The sequence below is a fragment of the Mandrillus leucophaeus genome, unplaced genomic scaffold, assembly GCF_000951045.1.
Source record: "Mandrillus leucophaeus isolate KB7577 unplaced genomic scaffold, Mleu.le_1.0 Scaffold41, whole genome shotgun sequence".
In the NCBI taxonomy this organism is placed as follows: domain Eukaryota; kingdom Metazoa; phylum Chordata; class Mammalia; order Primates; family Cercopithecidae; genus Mandrillus; species Mandrillus leucophaeus.
Window position 1 is genome coordinate 1,584,215 of NW_012104365.1, and position 22,922 is coordinate 1,607,136.

The window sequence follows — 22,922 nt, forward strand, 5'->3', positions numbered from 1 at the left end:
AAATACTTATATATGCATTTTATACTTTCCCTATCATGTATACTGCTACAATGTAATTGCTTCTTTTCTTTTCTTTTTTTTTTTTTTTTTTGAGTCTCACACTGTCGCCCAGGCTGGAATGCAGTGGCCCAATCCGGGCTCACTGCAAGCTCCACCTCCTGGGTTCATGCCATTCTCCTGCCTCAGCCTCCTGAGTAGCTGGGACTACAGGTGCCTGCCACCACACCCGGCTAATTTTTGTATTTTTAGTAGAGGTGGGGTTTCATGGTATTTAATTGCTTACTTTTATCTCAATAATCCATTAGACCAAGCTGAATGAAGGAACACTGCCCTATTTATTTCCTTTATAGTAGTTACTGCCGTCTAATAACAATACTTTTCTCCCAAAATGAAATTCTACTAGACTGGTGCAAAAGTAATTGCAGTTTCTGCCATTGAAAGTAATGGTTTCTGCCACTGAAAGTAAAAGAACCGCAATTACTTTTGCACCTGCCTACCTAAGTAGCTCCTCGAAAAACAATCAGCTTAAAACACTCCTACAAACCTGCAGGAGAAATACACTAACAGAAACTGTCAGTGCTCCCTGAGAAGCAGTGCTAGTCATTGGAACTCAATTTTAAGCATTCTAAGAAGGTACTTCAAAATGAAAAGCAATAAAGGCATGTGAAAATCCTAAAAAGCATTTGGTTAATGTTCATCTATAAAATGTTTACCTGGAATAAATAGCAGGATTCTATAAGAAACAGACTAAAAAGACTAAAGCCTTATTATAATATCACCAGCCACAACCAGATTAGTAAATGCTGATCAACTCTTACTCAGATTTTGGCAAATAGATTACAAAATTTAAGCTAAATGTATGCAAGTGTATCAAATATGAGGTGGTAGCTATTATGAAATAATGGCTCAAGGATTTTCCTTAGGTAAAAAATATTCAGGTCAGCAGAAAATATGACACCTATTTGGAAGATCTGAGCACAGCTATGATAAAGCATAGGAGGAAAAAAAAACTAAAATTAACTCCCAATCAAGTCCTATTTCCAAAGAGAAGATTTTATGAATGATTAAGTTAGGACCACGTGTCACTATCTGTTAATATTTTCAATAGAGTGCCTCTGTATTTGAGTAACTGTTCCCTTTTCTAAAGTCAGTTCACTTTGTTTATGTGAATATAAAATTGTATCTGTCATGAATTAACATTTATTTTTGAAAAGCTTATGTTAAAAAAATTAGTATTAAAATTTAGCATTATTTTTTCTCATACAATAAAACATCAGAAGTAATTTTCATTTATAATTAGCTTGGTAGGTCGTTATGCTAATCAAATTACTAGAGCTAATGTTAAAATCTATGTAAAGACTGGCTAAAACATAAAAATAAATCCACATTCTTATAGTGAGTAAAAATCTTATATATACATATACATAAAGAATAATACCAAGGAAATAAAACCTACATCATTATCTCCAGCAATGTAGAATGAGAGAGTCTTACTCCCAAGATTAAAATCAATCCAAAATTCCTCAAGTTTTTCATCTGATGGTATTTGCAGCTAATAAAATAAACATACAAAACTGGCATATACAATGATTTAAAAATAACAGAAAATTACGATGTTATATTCATGGCTAAAGCAAGAAAACAAAGCTAGAAGGGGAGAGAAGAGAAAGAATAGACAAGTATAATATTTAGATAAATTTAAAAACAATAAAATGCTACTTTAATATTTTATAAAAAATCAACTAGCTCCAAGAAATGATGAATATTCCAAGCACTAATAAAGGTTGAAAGTACTAGTTTGAATAGGTTCAGACATGATAAATCAATAATGGTCTTAAGGAAACAGGAGAAAATGTGGACTACAGCCTTTATTTTTCAGTTATTCTTGGCAATGAATACGCTGTTCCATAAAATTTCTCCTGGTATCACTGTCAGATACAGAATACTAGATCAGCTATATTCATGATCTAATTACAACTATTTTTAATGTTCTTATTCATTTTTAACTCATAATTCACTTGACTATCAAAATTCATACAGTAACTAAAATAATGTGTTAAGTTAAAATTTTACCTCATATTTATCAAGAAATGCTGATAAACAAGGAAATGTAAAGACCCTGAAATAAAAAGTAGTTTAAGAAAAAAATAAATAAGCTTTCACAGCATATCTTGTCCAGCAATAGAAATCATGCCTGGAATCAAAAGGAAATCAGGCAGTGGTCATAATAATTGAAATAAAATAATATTTCCCTCTTTAATACTTTCCAAAATACATGTTTAGTGGACATTTATGTAGAGAAAACCATATTACTTTGAGGATACTATTCAATCTACCATTTTGACTAAAATGATTGCACCAAATGTTTGTGTGTGTGATATGGGTTGGCTCTGTGTCCCCACCCAAATCTCATCTTGAATGGTACTATCATAATTCCTACGTGAGGGACCAGGTGGGAGATAACTGAATCATGGGGGCAGTTTCCCCCATACTGTTCTCATGGTAGTGAGTAAGTCTCATGAGATCTGATGGTTTTATCAGGGGTTTCTGCTTTTGCATCTTCCTCATTCTCTCTTTGCCTGCTGCTATCCATGTAAGATGTGACTTGCTCCTCCTTGCCTTCCACCATGATTGTGAGGCTTCCCCAGTCACGTGGAACTTTAAGTTCAATTACATCTTTTTCTTTTGTAAATTTCTCAGTCTCCGGTATGTCTTTATCAGCAGTATGAAAACAGACTAATACAGTGTACTATCAAATATAAGCAGTTTCCTAATTTAGCTTATTAATATATGTTTTCACAGAACCTAAATCAGAAAATACAAGTGAATAATTATGTTAAAAATGGTTAAATTCACAGAATGCTTTCTTATACTATTTTAAATATTTAGCATATTATCTCATTTAATCTATACCACAAACATATGAGGTAGTTATTAATATTATATAACAGCTAAGGAAACTGAGGCATGTAAGGTTAAATAATTTGCCCAATACTAGAATAGGAAGAGAGGAACTTATAGATTCAAATCCAGGTAATATGACTTCTTGCACAACCCTGACAATACTTTTAATTTCTTTAGTAAGTACAGTAAATGTGAACTCATTCATCCAATAATTGTGTTGAACATCCATAAAGTGCCAGGCATTGCAAATTCTGTTTTTCGGTCGTTATAAAAAAATGATTAAAATTTACATTACATATCCTTTCATGCCCCTCAGAAAGATCCTACTTACTGTATGTTAATTATAAAGGAAGATGATTTGTTTCCTATATATTTACATTCTAGCATGTGGATGAAGGAGGCAATTCAAGTAATAAATATGTCTAGATTTTTATTATCCCTCAAACATTAATAATGGATATGCAACTCAAATATATCCAAAGTTATTAATTAATATGAATTAAACAGAAATAAACTTTTCCCTCTAAAAAGTACAAAATAAAACAAGGCCAGTGCAGAATTATTTCAGATTACTGGTGTAGTAATTTGCTAAAATCATGTTATTGTTTTAAATTATCTAAGAATATTTTACACTACAACATACAAGAACAAATAAAGTTAAATGTATAAAGATGCAACACTGGGTGCTCACTCTTGAGCTCTAGTTCTTTGTCAGTATATGGTTGTATCTTGCATTGTACCTTCTTTTGTCTCCAAGCATGCCATTCACAAGGTTGAGAAATATCCTGCAATCCTAATTTTAAAGAGAAATACTTTAAAAAAATTATAATAATTTTTAAAAATTCACAAATTTCTGTTATTGTTACACAACTTACTGTTTCAAATTCAGAGTCCTTAATTCTTTTAAATGCTTTAGCAATAAAATCCATTGAAAACCACTGATGTGCCAGTTCTTGCCTTTGTTTTTCTGTGGTCATTCTACATAAAGCTTCTACAATGCCTACCTGTAAGTCATAATCTATTAAAAAAATAGTTAATGTTGGATTTACAATTATGAAAATTAAGTTCATAAAAGACAAGATGTTTTATAAGGTATTCGAATAAACAAGAGAAATAAGAATATATTAGTGTAATTTATTAATCTATTAATATTTTCTTCATATGGATTAGAAATCTCATCATTTGAAGAATTAACACAGCCCAAATAACAAGCATGCTAACAGAAGAAATAAGTAAAATTGTTTTAAAAATTTGAGACTTCTAAATATTCAAAGACACTGCCATAAAATGCAAAGTAACCCATACAGTTATCTGTAAGTTACAAATTCTGTTTTCCTCTCATGTAACATGTTTACAGTTATCCCACAGTACTTTAAACCATGATTTATTCTACATGTAAATCACCATATTAAAATTCATTCACAAAAAGCTTAGAAAATAAATTTTAAGTTATTTTAATAAACACATTGTTTAAAAACAAATACATCAATACCAAGAATATTAGACATCCTAATTTCATAAAATACTGTCTGAGGAATTTCTTAGCACAAGTAGTTCAGGTCTATTGAAAAATTAAGATATTATATTATGCTATTATGTTAAGCTATTAAGTTTTAATTAAGCTATTATATTAAGCTATTAAATTAAGCTATTAATTTAAGCTATTATCTTAAGCTATTATGTTATTCATAAGTCTACCATTAGGTACAAATTGTATGTATCTAATGCCTACTGTCATAAATTATTTTTGTCCCAAAGATAAATTTTATTTATATTTATTAAAAATTGCTTAATTGTACCTAAAGTTTATAATTACCTCAGTCTCACATTGCTATGCTAATATTTTAACTAAAAAATATTATCTGCTATTCATAAATATGGAATAATTTTAGATTTTGAAAAGACATACTTACCGCCAGCATCTAAAATCCTTTCTCCCATACTACTCCTGTGAATTAAAATAACAGATTATAAAACGGACCAGTATCAATTAAATAGGAAGTCCACATGTTTAGGAGGAAAAGAAACTTCACTAAAATTTACAATTGGCTAATATCACTGACTTTTGCAGAAATTATATACATATACTAAATTACATTAAAAAGCTGCAACAGTTTATCAGTTTCATTATTAATGCAAACTCATGGTTGTCTTACTGTCTTATAAAACATTTTTAAATTATTGATTTTAAGAATAAAAACAGCCGGGCGTGGTGGCTCACGCCTGTAATCCCAGCACTTTGGGAGGCCAAGGCGGGGGGATCAAGAGGTCAGGAGATCAAGACCACAGTGAAACCCTGTCTCTACTAAAAATACAAAAAATTAGCTGGGTGTGGTGGCGGCCACCTGTAGTCCCAGCTACTCGGGAGGCTGAGGCAGGAGAATGGCATGAACCTGGGAGGCGGAGCTTGCAGTGAGCCGAGATCGCACCACTGCACTCCAGCCTGGGCGACAGAGAAAAAAAAAAAAAAAAAAAAAAGAATAAAAACAATATAGTACAGATTATTACATGAGAATTAACATTTCTTGGTTAGAGAGTATTTTCCGGGCATCTTGAGGCATTTTGTCAAGCATAGCATTCATTTTTTTAATTATCTAGAAAAGAAAAAAAGATAATGCATTAACTTTATATTCAGTGAAACACTATTTAGAGAAATACTCTAAGCACATAAACTTAGAAGCCTAATTTTTTCTTAATCACTGAGTTTTATTATAGGAATGGAGTAGGATGGAGGAAAGAATATTATAAAGTATAAAACGGGCCAGGCATGGTGGCTCACGCCTATAATACCAGCGCTTTGGGTGGCCGAGGTGGGCGGATCACTTGATGTCAGGAGTTCGAGATCAGCCTGGCCAACATAGTGAAACCCTGTCTCTACCAAAAATACAAAAATTAGCTGGGCATGGTAACGCGCACCTGTAATCCCAGTTACTCAGGAGGGAGGCAGGAGAAGCACTTGAACCTGGGAGGCAGAGGTTGCAGTGAGCTGAGATTGCGCCACTGCACTCCAGCCTGGGCAGATAGAGCAAGACTCTCTCAAAAAAATAAAAATAATAAAGTATAAAATAATGAATATAAAAACAACATAAACTATAGAATATCAAAAATAGAATATAACATGACTCCTGTACTTAAAGCACTTGTACTTTTTGCAATAAAAGTTATATTTATTTTAACTCCATTAGAAGATCTGAGGAAGCCAAAAATGTTACTTTATTTTCTTATGATGATAGTATATGTACACACATAAATATACTAATACAGATTATTTTTAGCATTTAACTACTTAAGCACCCCAAAAATCTGGATGGTATAATTTATTTCTATTTGAGCTATATGCATTATAAACCCATATGGTTATAAATTTTCAGTAACTATTTAGGAAATATGTCAGGCAATAGATTGTTAAGATGATAGACATATACTCCAAGGTAAGTAATTTAGTCCTAGATGAAATAAATTTTCAATTTAATTGCTATTGATTTTCTTCACTTTCTCATTTTTAGTTTTTAAAACACAAACAAATAAATGACTTTACCTCTTGCTGAATACAAATATTCACTCTTGAGTCAATAACCAGGGAACAAATGCGAGGTACGAAACTTTCCACTACTTGTTTTTTACCTGAATAAAAGTGTTAAATTATTGATAAATGTTCATTTCAAATCCTCTCAACTGTCAGTCTTTTCTTATAAGAGATAGCAGAAAGGGGCCAGGCATGGTAACTCAGGACTATAATCCTAGCACTTTGGAAGGCCCAGGTGGGTAGACTGCTTGAGCCCAGGAGTTCAAGACCAGCCTGGGCAACATGGCAAAATCCTGTCTGTACAAAAATTAGCCAGGCACCTGTAATCCCAGCTACCCGGGAAGCTGAGGTGGGAGAATCACCTGAGCACAGGAGGTCAAGGCTGCAGTGAGTCATGATTGTGCCACTGTACTCCAGCCTGGGTGACAGAGTGAGACCCTGTCTCAAAAAATAAAAATAAATAAAATAAGTTAGTGGAAAGGATATACTACTGCAGTTCAGAAGAATGCCCACTAGGGCTTGGGATGAGAAAGAATGAAATTAAGTCCTAATTCTATTTGGCCTTGCAAAAAACACCATTCAACTAAATGTGACTGATTTTAATACTGTTAAGGGACAACTCTAGATCTAGTTTCTAACTGCAGGCATATAAGGAGGTATTTTCTTTTTAGATTAAGTAAATATAGTTCAAAATTGAAAAGTTCAAATCTGAGGCTTTTACCAAAACTGACCTCATTAATTTTTAGTTAAACATCAAAAATTTTTATACTTATTAAGACCAACACATCTTAACCCCAATGAAGTTCTAAATGATGTGAGCCACTTTTAGGTTAACGCATTTTTGAAAGATGAGGCTTTATCAATACTGAGTATATTCAAGGAATGTGTACATGCTGTTTCATAATGCAAATTCTAAAAATAACTTTAAACAATGGAAATACTGTAACAACAAATGTACAATTTTCCAAAGTGACTACATAAAAAGAAAAAAAGTACTCAGATGAAAAGATACAATTATTTACTTTAAAAATCAGGTGGATCACTTTATAATTAATTGCTGGTGTTTAGGACTGTTTTTTCCCTAAAAACTTAAAAATTTAAACAACATTGTTATGTAGCAAAATCAATCAATGAAGAGGTAGGATTAATTATTATTTAAATCAATGGCAATCTGTTTAAAACTTTTTGGCTCTGAAGGCAGCAAGTACTTTCTCTATAAATAATTCACCACCCTCACTGACCAATCCTAGGTAAGTCTTCTTCAGTCAACACAGAGCTAAAATAACTTGGATCTGATTGTTTGGCACAAGCAGGCCACAAGTCAAAGAATGAGTAGTAACATATTCTGTATTCTCAATTTACTATTGAAAAATTGTTCCATTAGATCAAAGGTTGGCAAACTATGGCCCACAAACTAAATGTAACTCACTGCCTGTTTTTGCATGACTATTACTCACCAGCAAGTGCTCTGTGAAAACTATTTGAATCTATCATGTTTTATTAAAACAGTACTGTCAAAGGTGAACATCACTCACTCTCGTCAATTTAGCCATGGTCAGTTATTTGAATTTTTGTCAGAAGCAGAAACTGAGTATTCCGACTTTCCCTACCACACAGCAGTCCAATGGCAGTGGGGTTTTATTGTGACTTTTTGATATCCAGCACCAAGACCAAAATTTTTCTGAACAAGAACTATCCTCAACCCTTATTGTTGAATACTGAATGGCTTTGGTAATTAGCACTGGCTGCAGAGTTGACAATGTTTCTAAATGAATTGGGCACAAAATTACAAGAAAAAATAATGCTTGTATCATGAACACTGCAATGAAGTCATTCTGATAACTAAGGTGATCTGAAAGGCAAGTAATGCTATGCTGCTTTATACACTTCACAGACTGTCAAAAGTTAAAACAGGAAGCAACATCTCCATTACCACACAAATTTGCAGGGGATAGATTTTTTCAAAACTCCAACTACAGGTCTAGCAGTGTTTCTGGATTTGTTTTAAGTACTAAGGAAATTTCCACATTTCAAAATTCATTTAACTGTGCAATTGGGAAGCTTCCACATAACCTTCAATTGGAAGTGATTAATCTGCAATGCAATGACATTCTAAAATGCAAATGTTAAGAACCTAACAATTCTATTAATGCCTTTCAAGTGATGAACACGCTCAATTAAAAGCATGCTTATGCAGTGATATCAGTATTTGGCATTGTCTGCATGAAAAGCCATTTTCTAATGTGACATACATAAAACCTCATTATAGATAGGGATTAACAAATGAACATTTACAATCAATTTTGCAAACAAAACACTAACTCTGAACCCTAATTAAGTGAAATGTTATTCTCTCACAAAAAGAATGCAAGTTTCCTTATTAGTAGACCTATATTACAAAAAATTGTACAACTATTATATTTTCAATGGCATCAATAAATTATTTGTAGAAATTTGTTTTTCTCTCTTGTTATACAAGTACCTACATAATATTCTTAATTGTTTTTCTCTTGGACTACAAAGTCTAAAATATTTCTATCTGGCCCTTTACAGGAAAAGTTTGTTGATCTTTGAATCAGATAATGGGTTCTTAATACTAGGACAATACTATGGGAATTGTAAAATTATACTAAAGCTCTAACGGTAATTTATTGTTCCAATAGAAAATAAGTGTTTATTATACCTTCATCACTGACATCATGTACGACCTGAAAAAAAGTGAATAATATTTAATTTACAAGTTACTATATATTATAAACCATTACAATATTATAAACCATTACAAATGGTACTGAAATGACAGATTACATTTTAACTCATAGCATATTTATTTTTTATTAACTAACCATTTAATTATATTTACCAGAATAAATGCTTTATACCAATCCAACCAAGGCACCAACCAATCTGTTAGTGACTTTTAGGCTCAGGGCACAGAGATCACAAATTGTTTTTTAAATAAACACATGCTTTATAAACATCAGTGTAATCAATGTGATTTTTACCAGCAGAAGATCAACTAAGTCTTCTATCATATTTAGAACAGCTTCATCTTTTGAATTTCCTTGACTCTGAATAATCTCCTTGGATTTTTCAAACCAGGCAACCATGTAAAAAGAGGAATGAACTTATTACTTTGAGTTTCATTTTAATAATTTTAAGAATGTACTTGTCTTTGTATGAACAGTAAGCCTAGGAATAAAGACACACTAAAACTAAAATTTTAGTATTGTATCAAAATAAATTCATGTTTTTAAAGATCTTTTTTTTTTTTAAACTATCTTTTCCCATTGTTTAAAATGGGACTAGATGGAGTTAATCTTGATTCCATGTAGCAGATCCTTATTTCCCCTTCAAATTCCTAGTTAGGGTACATTTATTATAATAGAAAGAAGTAAATTATCATCACAATTTAGATCATTTTTGATACTGTTACTATATGAAAAGTTTTCATATTATTTTACCCTAATCAATTCAGATATTTGAGTACATACATCTCAGATACTATTCTAGGTGCCAGTAATGTAGCAATGAACAAAACAGACAAAAATCAATATCCTACATTCTAGCATGGGAGACAGATAAACAATATAAAAACAAAAAATGAAGTTAGAGAATAACAAGAGTTAAAGAGTCAATAAAGCAAGTAAAAGCCTTAAGGAGCTTAAACTCACATGATTATCAAGGAGTCTGTCTTTGTATAGTTTTCTTGTGATCTTTATATTTGTAACATATATCACAAGTTATAGAAATGTTTTATTCCCAAAATTGTACATAAAGTTCCTAAATTTATTTTCAACAATTTGGATAATTTCTTATTAGAAAGCGTATCTTTTATAATATTTCATTCACATGAATATGTTACATATTCTACACTTATCTTTTGTATTAGTCCTTGTTTTATCATCGTTAGAAGTCCAGCTTGCCCCAATACACTGATATTTTTGCCACATCTTCCAACAGAAACCAAAATGGCCGAAACATTGTGGATATCCTCTTTATTAAGTTCCTGAAATAAAAGCTATACATTAAAATTTCTGTAAACACAAAACAGTATGAAACAGACATTGTACAAGGAGCATTGCACACATATTTTAATCTTCACAAATCCTGAAAGATGGTCATTCTAATCATCTCTATATTGCAACAGATGAAAATGTGGTTTAAGAATGAGACCTGCCCAAAGTCATACAGTCAGGGAATGACAAACTCAGGACAAAAATGGAAATCTGTATAAATCCAAGAAACTTTATACTATGATACAATGAACCAGCTACTTTCCATTCTAAAAAGCTCCATGTATTTAACAGAAACAATAAATTTTTATTCAATTTCTTGGATTCATAAAGAATCTCAGATACTGGGGGGGATTATCAATAATCACCTTTTATCATGTATGAAAATGTCTTAAATATGATCAATTAAATTTAAAGTTTGGGGTGATTTTTTTATGTTTTAGTTTTGACAGAAGTAGGCATTGTCTATGTAACATCAAGTATACACTGATAGGTTTTTTAAAAAATCTATCAACTTGTTTAAACTTCAAAGAGCTGAAGTATTTTTTCCCCAATTTCAGCCACAGTTGATGGTAAACCCCATGTGAACACATATTTTTGTATTTTTTATTTGGGAAATGACATTCCAATGTGTTGAAATTCCTCAAGCAAACAAACAAAAATAAGCATATGGTGAAATAAGCATTTATTTATGTAATCATAACTGAGCTTGCCCAAGCCTTTCTATTCATTTTTTTCTAATGGAGTACTTCCTTCTAAAACTAGAGTTCTATCTAATAATTGTAACAACCATTGAGCAAAAATGAATATTTACCCTGCATATAAGGTTGTCCACCTTGTGGAAAAACTGTTTGCTGCATTTAATCTTCACATCTTCACAAATATCAATTTGCAAAAGTGTTTTCAAAGGTTTGAAATCATTTTTTCTTAAAGCATCATCAATGCATTTTTCCAAGTGCTAGAGAAATATATTTAATGGCACATATTGTATCAAAACCAAAATTAATTACCTATGCAGTCTAGTAATTTGAGAACTGTTTCCACAGGAAAACTCTCAAATGAACTCAAATTATTAATTCACTTATTTTTTAAAAATATGGCCACTATTAAATTTGGAACAACTGAATTAGAAATTACATTTCTTTGATAATAAGACTGATTTAAAAATATTTTACTAATATTTCCAATTCATATCTTTTATTACCAAAGTCACCTTTATGTCAAACTCAACAGAAACTTGATGAAAATAAAAAAAACTTTAAAGTAACTAATACTTAATACAATGAATAAAAGCCTAGTATACCTGACTACGAATCTCTCAACAGGGTTTAAACAGTAAAGAAAAAAATGCATAAAGACAGGCAAAAGCACCTTTTAGAAATTATGCTAACATAACTTAAGCATTACCCTTATATAATATTTATAACCTTAATAAAATCTGCCATCCTTGCTATTAAAGTACAACTTCATTAATAACAAATGTTCACACTACAACCTGATCACTAAACAGGTTTGGCTGTGAACTACATACATATTGAATAGATTATTAACACTTACACTTTACCTAAATATGCAATATCTTAATTTCTAAAACTTAATACAAAAATATCCAAGCATAAATTATGCATGAATCAATGGACACTTTAAACTATTCTTGACCATTTCATAAAAACATGTAAGCTTTGTCATTGCTAAAAACATAACACTGAATACCTATAAGTAAACAAAAGGTGATTTTCAGAATTAAAATACTTTTGGTCTAGGACTACATACCTGGAGATCTGGTCTTATTGGCATTTTGACTTCATTAAAAAAAAAGCAAGACAAAATAAACACCTATAAAAGAAAACATGTATTTTCTGTATCTCACAATCTGTTTCATGTGTTTAACAGTTTAAATATCTTACACACATAAATAAGCATTTGTTATTTATACCAAAGGCAATATTGTTTAACTTCCTCACTAAACATTTACCTGTTTATAAAATTACACATTTGAATATGATCAAAGAATTTTCCAGAGAAAAGCCTGAAGATCATTTACTCAAGCTCTTCCTTTTTATAGATTACTTAAATTAATATCAAATATCCTGCCAAAAGGTCAGAAAGCTAGTAAAAGAATAACCTGGATCTCCCATTCCAGTGATTCTCTGCTATACTTGTTCCATCTTTGAGAACAAGGAAAAAAAAAAACTCTTGAATTAATGTGTACATGAAATTTGGACTATTAATATTCAAGAAAGAAGGAATATGCAGATATGCTAACAATGAACAGGATCAAAATATGAAGGAAAGGAGTGAGGAAAAGATAACCCAAACACATTTCATATGTCCACGAGAGTGTTCAGGAAAGAAAGAACCCCCAATTTCTGGTCGAATGCTGAAATTAAGGTGAGGACCTCACTTTCCCAAAGTTATCTGGATCCTTAAAGACCATGGGGTGCAAATATAAATAACTGCCACAAATTAATATATTGCAATATGGCTAACAGAAAGTATCTACAAGGTTCTAAAGAGAGATTCTATGCTTAAGAAAACAGGACCAAAAATAGATTAAATCACTTCAAACAATCCTATCTAGTGTGGTTCTGACAAGGATCGAAGATAAAGGTCATTTATTCTCCCTGCCATGAACACCTAAGGAATTAATATCATTTTGGTCAAGAAAATGCAAATCATTGCTGTAGTCATCCTCAAAGCTCTGTATCCCTATTTTGCTTTGTAGAATATACGTAATTATTTGCCTGCCTTTTTTGGAGCAAAGTACCAAAGGTCATTCTGAGAGGAACCATGTGCCTGATAGTATTATTCATTTATAAATAATAAAGTCTGATGATGTTTTTACCATCTCATTTTAATAATTATGGAAATGTTTTTTAAAAATATCGTATGTTACAAGACTCCATGTCTACAAAAAAATTTTTTTTTAATTAGCTGGGTATGGTGGTGTGTGCCTGTAATCCCAGCTACTCTGGAGGCTGGGGTGAGAAATTGCTTGAGCCTAGAAGTTGGAGGTTACAGTGAGCTATGGCCACAACACCATACTCTAGCCTGGGCAAGAGAGGGAGACTCTGTCTCTAAAATAAACAAAAAGAATGCACGTCATCATTTCCAAGGTAACCACTAAATGAGCAGTGAAAGAATATAGAACTACTAAGCTAAGTGGGGGAGGGAGGCTGTAATGTTTTCATTTTAATCAATCCAGAGAGAGAGACAGAAAGAGAGAGACCCAGAACAAGAAGGAAAAACAGAAAACACAAAGTAAGGTGATAGATTAAAAGTTACATATCAATAATTACATTGAAAGTAAAATATATTATATACTCTAAAGAGGTAAGAATATGTCACCCTCCCAATATGCTGCTCTGACATATTGACTATTTTAAATCAAGGGCGCTTAACAAAAAACAGCAGGTACAAGATCACTCTGACCTTCATTCTGTTTCCTAAAAGCAGGAAATGAAATTCCCGTGTGAAAGATGTCCTCCCTATACCAAAAGGGAAGTAATCTTATAATCAAGGGGGGGAAAGTTAAAAATCAAGAAAATCTGTACAACCAGACTTTGTTAAACCAACTCTTATCTTCCTAGTCATTTCTCCACCCAATTAACTACCCTAGCCTAAAGCCTCTTTGCCTTATCTTATTTCACAACTTAACTGTTCTTTGTCCAATTCAGTATATAACTGACTGACCCTAACTACTTCTTTGGGTCTTCATTTTCTTATGAGGGATCCTGTGTCATGTACAACTTGTATTAAAGAAATTTGTGTGCTTTTCTCCAGTTGATCTATGTCAATTTAACTCTAAAAGGGAAGAGGTAAAGTTTTGCCTCCTCTACAACTCCAGTTAAAAGTCAGATTGTCCTCAAAGGATCAATGCTTGAGGGATGGACACCCCATTCTCCATAATGTGCTCATTTAACATTGCATGCCTGTACCAAAACGTCTCACATACTATATTGACACCTACTATGTACCCACAATAATTAAAAAGAAAAAATTGAACTGTCGGGTAGGTTAATCATTTTTAAAACTATATGCTGCCCAAAAATATTATACTTTTAAGAGATATACCTTAAATAAGGGGCTATAAAAAAGTTGGAAATAAAAAGAAAAGATATCTACCACACAAACATTAACCAAAAGAAAGCTAATAAAACTCTATTACCGTTGGATTTAACACAAAAGTCCAACACAGATGGAACTGAAGAGAATCCAGAAACAGACCTATACACATGACCTGATTTACAATAAAGGTAGAACACAAAGCAGTAAAGAAAGGGGAAGATAATCTTTACAATTAATCTATACTGTTCAACTGGATGTTCATAAGAAATACAACAAAACCTCACTACTTCATACTAACCATCTCATACCATACGCAAACACCATTTCCAGGTGGAACGAAAATTGAAAACAATTAAGTTTCTAGAACATAATATATTAGAACATCTTCATGACCATGCAATAAGAAATAAGCAATAAGCAAGATTATAAAAAAACTCTAACCATAAAAGACAACTGCTAAGTTGGACAACCTTAAAATTAGAAACTATTGTTCAATGAGAACATATGGATACAGGGAGGGGAACACCACATACTGGGGCCTGGTGGGGCGGCAGGAGGGAGAGCATAAGCAAAAACAGTTAAGGCATGCTGAGTTTAACATTTACAGGTTGATAGGTGCAGCAAACCACCATGACAAACATTTTCCTGTGTAACAAACCTGCACATCTTGCACATGTAGACCAGAACTTAAAATAAAATAACCTATTGATTTTCTCAATCCATGGGCATGGGATTTAACAAAAGAAAGAACTCTGTTGGAAAACATCATTTAGAGAACAAGGTAGGCCACAGAGATGAAAATATTTATCTCTCATATATTATTCACTGGTGTGAATATTCACAACAGTTACTAAGTTATTTGGTTATCAGTTTATGTAAACATACTCTTGGAAATATGCACTGAACAAAAGGATCCTATTTTGGCACCACAGCCTATTTAATGTCATAGCCTCTGACCTTCCACCTTCAAAAGAGTCTATAACTCTGACTAGCTGCCTCACTTGTTAATGTATTGCCCTGGTAACAAGGTTATAATTAACATCTTTGATTCCTAAATGTTTTAAATACAGGTAAGATTTCTCCATCAAACAGAGGATTACTGGGACTACTACTTCTCCCCAATACATGTAGGTACTATAATTGATTATCAATCTGTTAGAGTTCATTTTTTAAGAAAACCAGAAGTTCATGAGTGTTCACTTAGATTATGTGAAGCACACAATATGCCTGCTTTAAAACTTCACTACTTTGTCAAAACCTCACGGAGAACTGTGGAAATAATAGCTCTGAATTTATGTTTGTCTATAGGCCGGAATTCTTCCTAATCCCACCTCCTAGTATTAAGGAAACAAACTTCAGAAGCAACAAAAGCAGCTTCCATTCAGGAATCTGTTGGGATAGAGTCTGTAGCCAAAACAAATATGGATTGAAGGAGGACCCTTCTCCTGTAAGACAGGTTTCATAAATCTGAGAAATTCCATAAGGGATGGAATTTTGCCAACTGCTTCTGTAACAACAAGAAAAAGGTTTGCTCACAGCTATGTGTGGACTCCATGTCACTGTATTAATTTCCAGGGTTGCCTTAACAAAGTGCCACAAACTGGATGGCTTAGAAGCAGAAATTATCTCAGTGTGGAGACAAGATGGATGAAATAAAGGGGTCAGTCGGATCATACTGCCTCTGAAAGTGCTAGAGGAAGGATCTTTCCTGTCTCCTTAAGCTTCTGGTAGCTGCCGACATTCCTTGACTTGTGGCAGCATAAATCCAGTCTCTGCCTCCTTTATCACATGGTATTCTTCCTTTTAATTTTCACCTTGTCTTCTATGCATATCTGTATCCAAATTTCCCTTTTTTATAAATATATATTGGATTAGGGTCCACCCTAATAACTTAAATAACAAGTTAATAACTTAACTCGGTTAAATGCAAAGACCCTATTTCCAGAAAAGGTTCCATTCTGAGATACTGGGAATTAGAATCTCACATATCTTTTTAGGGGAACACAATTCAACCCATAACAGTCACTACATAAAGCCCAAACTTAATTCAGTATTGGAATGCTGAAAACATGGGATTCAAAGAAGAAATAAAAGTTGAGGTTTTGAATGTACTGGATGGGGAAGGAAAACATGTCAAATAAGAGCTAGTAACCAGGGCAGACCAGGTTACCCCTGCACATAAGGCAGCAATGCCATCACAGGGTGACATAATCATAGAAACATTCCTCAAATTTAGTGCCAAAATTAGCCTCTTGCTGAAATATTTTCTCCATTTCAATTAAAGTGAAGCAAGTCAGATTCTGGATAATCAACAGAGATTGGTCTACTGGAAAGTTTTAAGAAAAGAAGACCATCATCTCAGGCTACTCTCTTCCCCTGCCCCCATACCACTGAGACTGCTCAATCGATCTTTGGCAGTGCTAAGTACTAGGTAATAGAAATTTTTTATTTTCTGAAATTACTGCAATAGGGACCAAGCATTGGCAATTTTTCTAAGTTGAAACAGGTCTAGTAATGTGCTAAGCATAATGTACTACTAACTTTTGAATGCTTTAAAAGATAATGTATACCAGTACTTTGGCATTGAACTAATATAGTTTCTGAGAACATATAACTGGTACTTCCTTTCCATGGAAGACAGCTCAAGCTACAGCTGATGAAAGAACTCCAACTCCACCAAAGAATCTGACTGCATCTGAACATAATAGGATTTGTTGAGAATGCGTATTTGGGACTTTAACTTAAAAATTTTGGCCTTTAGACTTTTAAATTCAGAAGCACAAAAAAAAATGATTCTGGACATTTAAATCTTTCAGTCCTTGGTCTTTAACTTATAAAGGGTTTTAATCTTTCAACCTTAAGGTTCCCTGAGATGTTCAAAACAGAAGATCTTTATATTCAAATTTGTTGGCATTTTACTGCTGAAACATCTTTATGTATTGCCAAATACCTTTATTCAGTACAGTACATCAAAGGCTCTACATCTAGAGATAATTTGGAATGGGAAGTATAATAAACAATGACATTTCTGCCTTTCATTTATGATTAATTAAAATTAAAATTTAATTTTAATCTTCTGTTCTAACTCCAAAGTAGAATCTTCCACGGTCAACATCTAAAGTTCTTCCACAATCCAAAGAGAATACCCAAAAGAAGGTAATGGCCTCATGAAGAAAGGAAAAGAACCATCCAGATAAATCTCCAAAAAACAGGTTAATAATTAAGTGAACAAAAAGCTAGGAAATGTTAGAGAGGAAGAATACCTTTTCCCTACTCCCAGCTTCTGTGAGAAAGGCTGAGTATACTATTGGCCTCTCTCTATTCCTTTAACTTACATCACCACAGAGGAGCTGGAAGTGTTTGGTAACTTTGGGAAAGAAAATGAGTCAGGTTCAGCTCAACTCCACCCTTTTTTTTTTTTTTTTTTTTACATGAAAACTGAAAGAGGAGTTTCATGTTGTTTTCAGTTTTGTTCCTTCTGGAAGCTGTGCCCCTGTGAGAAAGTCGACATTTTGCTCGTCCTTTTTCTATGGAGTCAATACAGTAAGCTTTCTCTTCCAGGGTGGAAGGTAAAAAATGCAGGGCTGGAAAGGTCTAACTCGATTACCTTGCAGTGCCTTGGGCAGTAAGTTTGCTTAATTCTGGAGCTCAGTATTAGCAAATTCACTAAACCAACAACCTAAACTCACACCCATGAACCTAGCCAATATAGGACTAATGAAGGTTACTTTTTTCCCCTAATTGGTCAGAACCCAGGAAGAAAGAGGAATGCTGTTTGTCAGAGGACCTTTGAGAGATTCCAGCAAGGCTCAGCATAAATATCTATAGTATTCCTTTTTATATTAGCAATAATCAGACAATTGAATTTTTTAATATAGAAAACTAAAATGAATAAATCTAACGAAAAAGGAGATATGATCTTTATGAAGATAATATACCAAAGACCTTAACAAGAGATACGAATACATGGAGTTGTTCCTACTCATTAACGGAAGGACTTATTATAAAACCATCAATGCTTCACTAAAATAAATATCTGAATTTCTAAACTTCAAAGCAATTCCAGTAAAAAACACAAAATAATAATTTGACAGATTTGGCCAATTCTTTTAAAATGTGTATGGAGGAATAATGCTGCTCTAATACTAAAATAACTTTTAAAATAGCAAAGAAAGATCACCTTATTTGATATTAAAACATATTACAAAATCACAAGAAATAATTATAAACAGTGAAGTATTAATAATGGAAAACAAATGGATCAATAAAAAAAACAGAATTCAAATGCATAGTCAAGCATATGTTGGAAGTTCATATCTGAGTCATATGGTTTCGCAAATCAGGGAAAGGTAAACTGGTCAATAAATAGTCTGGAAAAAGTGAATTGGCATGTGGAAAAAATAACATTAGAAATCTACTTTGCCATAAAAAAATTAGGTCTAGATAAATTAACTACCTAAATGTAAAAAGTAAATGTTTAAAAACTATTAGCAGAAAATACAGGAGGCTATCACTAAGATGTTCCAATATGAAAGAATTTAAAACAAAATGCACAAAACATAAAAAGTAATAGATTTTAACTTTTTGTGCATCACTGTAAAAGAAAGGCAGCATACTAGGAAGACATTTGCAATGGAATAAGAGACTAAGGATTAATATAAAAAGAATTATTATGAAGAACTTAACAAAACAAGGAGAAAAAAGCAATAACCCAACAGCTAAAATGGAAAATAAGAAGAGGTCATTCAGAAAATAAAACTCAACTGGCTAATAAAGAAATGAAAATGCTACCTCCATGGTAATCAGAATGCTAAGTAAAACAACAACCAGTCCCCTCTCCACCATCCACCAGATTGGCAAAAACTAAAGAGACTGATACTACCAAGTCACAGTGGGAATAAAGGAAATTGGAAATCATGTATGTACTCCTGGTGGGAAGTAAATAACTGCACTTTGAAAAAGAGTTTGATAGCATTGCGTAAAAATGTAAACTGGAATACCATATAACACAGTAGTTCCACTCCTAATTTTACACTTTAGAGAAACTCAAAAGCACAAAGGGAATATAAAAATATTTACTGAAGCATTTCTTCCAATATCAAGAAACTGAAACTGCCTGTCAGTGTGATGGGGGAGGAGGTAAATAAACATGAAATGTGGTGAGTGATGCAACTGAATTCAGCAGCTGAATATAATGAAGAAGATCTCAGAATACGGTGCATCTCAAACACAATATAACACACACAAAAAAATGCAAAGTGAGATAATAGAAATTATTTATGTAAAACCTAAAATATACTTAATAAAGGCTCATATGACTGTTATTGATATGTGTGTGTCTGTGTAAGACCACAGGGTACTTTATTAAAGAAGGATACAAATACTGGGCATATGAACATTGGATGATTTGCACAAGCAAAGAAAATAACCTTAGGGATAGGGAATAAAATGGATCAAAAGACAAAAAAAAAAAAGAATTTTAATTGTTTAATTTTTTATTTAGAGGAGTGTAGTAAAGCATGGTGTCTGGACTGAGAATACAATGGATTAAATTAACTTAATTCTGTTTCCTAAGGTTCAACATACACTCATATATACCCTTTCAATCACCACTACCATTAGGACAAAGCAAAAGGGGCCCTTGCTATGCACTCTACATAGTGCAATCTCTTTCTCACTCTCTCTCTTATTATGGAGCACACAGGCATCTCTATGAGCTCAAAATCCAGGACTCAGCCCTACCCCCAGAAAGTCTATAACCATGAACACATTATTCATTCTCATAACTCTATCCTTCAGGCCCCTGAGAAACACTTCCTTTGCTTATGCCTATGAAAGAAGGGGACTGCAATTAATTACACTATTCTGCTTACTTTATTTGTCCGAATTTTCCATAATAAAAAAACAATACTTAAAGAAGTCGGACAGTGTGAAGCCACAATTGAATACAAAGAAGGTTTCAGATTATGCTAATGCTAATACTTTAGTCTCTGCTTCAGAACAAAGATAGCATGTGAGCAAGTGCTTAGGTAAGAGAAAAGAGATATTGTCAAATCTTTCCCCTGCAAAGCAAGAATACAGCTGATTCTTGCATAAGATACTACTTCTTAACAGTGCCAAATGCCCATCTTCTTCCTTCTCTTTTTATTCCAATTTGTGACTCTAGAAATACTAGCAAATTAGTGCACAGTATTTGCAACAGTAGCACACGGTGGCTGAGGAACATTTTGTAGTAGCAAGCAATTCATATTAACATATATGTAGATCTAGACATAAACTACGTGAACATGATATGGATTCTTTACAGTAGACAGTAAGCAAACGCTAAAATAGTGAATAAATGTACTGTTATAAAATATTTAATAATATCATAATTATTCAAAAATAAGCAATTCCAGTGTTAAAATTTTAAGGAAACTATTCATTAATTACAATTCTATGAGAATTTTAATATTTAAGAATTTTTTTAGAGAAAAATACTTTTATACCTATTTTGTTTGTGATATAAACCCAAATTTGATACATTTTGAGTATAACACATTTTGAGTAATTACAGTTTTAACCCTTAGATCATGGCTGTCAATAGTAAATAACTAAAAATCTTCATTATGATTTTTAAAATAAAAATGAACTATATATAGTAACTTACGAATTATGTGAGTATTTTATCACTTATTCAGAGATTACTAGTTCATCATCAGATATCCGTAATAAATGTATTCAGTTATCTTTGATACTTTTCAGGATTCAATCATAAAAATAATAGCCTTGGCTGGTGGCTTATGACTGTAATGTTGGTGGCTGGCACTGTGGGAGGCCCAGGTAAGAGGATTGCTTGAATCCAGGAGCTCCAAACCAGCATGGACAACATGGTGAGATCCTATTTCTACAAAAATAAAAGCCTGGCCTGGTGGCTCGCAGCTGTGGTCTAGCTAATAGGAGGCTGAAGTGGGAGGCCCAGGTTTCAGTGAGCCATGTTCACGGCTACTGCATTCCCACCTCGGCGACAGAGCAAGTCTCAATAATAATAATAGCCATACACGTATTTTTCTATTTTGATGCAGTGAAAGTGTGTTTGTGAAATTTGAGACTATTTTATGTTACAATTTGAAAACTTGATTTAAAACTTTAAATACTTAAAATGTGTTGTCTCCATTTATACTCTTTCCCTAGGGCCAGCAACTATTGAGGCAGGCTTGCCCATTAGCTTATGCTTTATCTGTTTTCACAACTAAAGCAATTTGAAGCAGTGTATTTTACAAAGTGCCCTGAGACATTAATTACAGCACAGAAAAAGGTACAGCCAAAGAGGCACATAAAGCTAACAAGATGGTTTTAGTTTCTAATCTACTTTTTCATGAAGTCAGTCGGGGAAAAACAAACCAAGGAAAGCAAACTGAATAATCCAGTTACACACACACACGCCTCAAAGTTGAATGTATACAGGCCACAATAGTGTCAAAAGCACAGCACTATCCACAATATCAAACAAATAAACATTGGCAAATGAAAGAGAAAGCTAACTCTAAAAAGAAACAAAAGTTATACACTTATTTTTCCAGCCTCATGAGGAAACAATTTAAAAGATCTTTAGGAACTACTACTATGTAACAGAACGACTTCGGAAACCGAGAACAGAATAATAATGTTTCAAGAGAAGCGAGGACTTACGTGTCAAGTAAGCAGGTTTTGAGCCCCCGTGTACTGAACTGGGGGATTGGTTAGCGAGCAACACAGAGAACTAGTAAGAGGATAACTGTGTATCTGCAGGCAGGTAAAGTGGTTACGGTTAAAAACAGTAACAAACAAAACAATTTGGCAGATGGGGGAGGGAAAGATTTTCCCCCAAAGGAAAAACTGCTGAATGAACGCAAGCAGGAGTGGATTATTCAAAGTCCCCTCTGCCATGGTAACCAACACAGCTAAGGTGTCCAAAAGACATTAAAGGCGAATGAAGGGGAGGGAAGGCGTCCTCCTCCTCCCATCATGACTAAAATAAAAATGTAGGCCGGGCGAGGTGGCTCACACCTGTAATCCCAGCACTTTGTGAGGCCGAGGCAGGTGGATGACCTGAGGTCAGGAGTTCGAGACCAGCTGGGCCAACATGGAGAAACCCCGTCTCTACTAAACACACAAAAGCAGCTGGGCGTGGTGGCGGGCGCCTGTAGTCCCAGCCACTCCGGAGGCTGAAGCAGGAGAATGGCTTGAACCCGGGAGGCGGAGGCTGCACTGACCCGAGATGGCGCCACCGCACTCCGGCCTGGGCGACAGAGCGAGGCTCCGTCTCAAACAAACAAAAACAAGAAAAAAGGAGACGCCACCGCGTTCGCGGATGCTGGGCCAGCCTGGGGCCTAGTCCAGGCGAGGCCGCACGTGGAGCCACGTGTCACGCACTGCGCCAGGCCCAG

The 22,922-nt window shown here is 33.5% G+C and overlaps 1 protein-coding gene across 1 annotated transcript in view; it reads right to left on the reverse strand.

Moving 5' to 3' along the window:
• The window catches only part of SYCP2 (synaptonemal complex protein 2), a 67,552-nt gene extending 45,264 nt beyond the window's left edge, over positions 1–22,288 (reverse strand). The window contains exons 1-13 of the mRNA XM_011992336.1: positions 22,186–22,288; positions 12,220–12,282; positions 11,261–11,404; positions 10,311–10,439; positions 9,436–9,540; positions 9,114–9,138; positions 6,443–6,528; positions 5,413–5,498; positions 4,818–4,852; positions 3,780–3,922; positions 3,645–3,697; positions 2,074–2,119; positions 1,457–1,552 (exon numbers count right to left, since the gene is read on the reverse strand). Of these exons, the coding sequence (XP_011847726.1) occupies positions 1,457–1,552; positions 2,074–2,119; positions 3,645–3,697; positions 3,780–3,922; positions 4,818–4,852; positions 5,413–5,498; positions 6,443–6,528; positions 9,114–9,138; positions 9,436–9,540; positions 10,311–10,439; positions 11,261–11,404; positions 12,220–12,243 (972 nt within the window). The 5' untranslated portion in view covers positions 12,244–12,282; positions 22,186–22,288. The remainder of the gene's footprint in view (positions 1–1,456; positions 1,553–2,073; positions 2,120–3,644; positions 3,698–3,779; positions 3,923–4,817; positions 4,853–5,412; positions 5,499–6,442; positions 6,529–9,113; positions 9,139–9,435; positions 9,541–10,310; positions 10,440–11,260; positions 11,405–12,219; positions 12,283–22,185) is intronic.
• Positions 22,289–22,922: the final 634 nt, after the last annotated feature.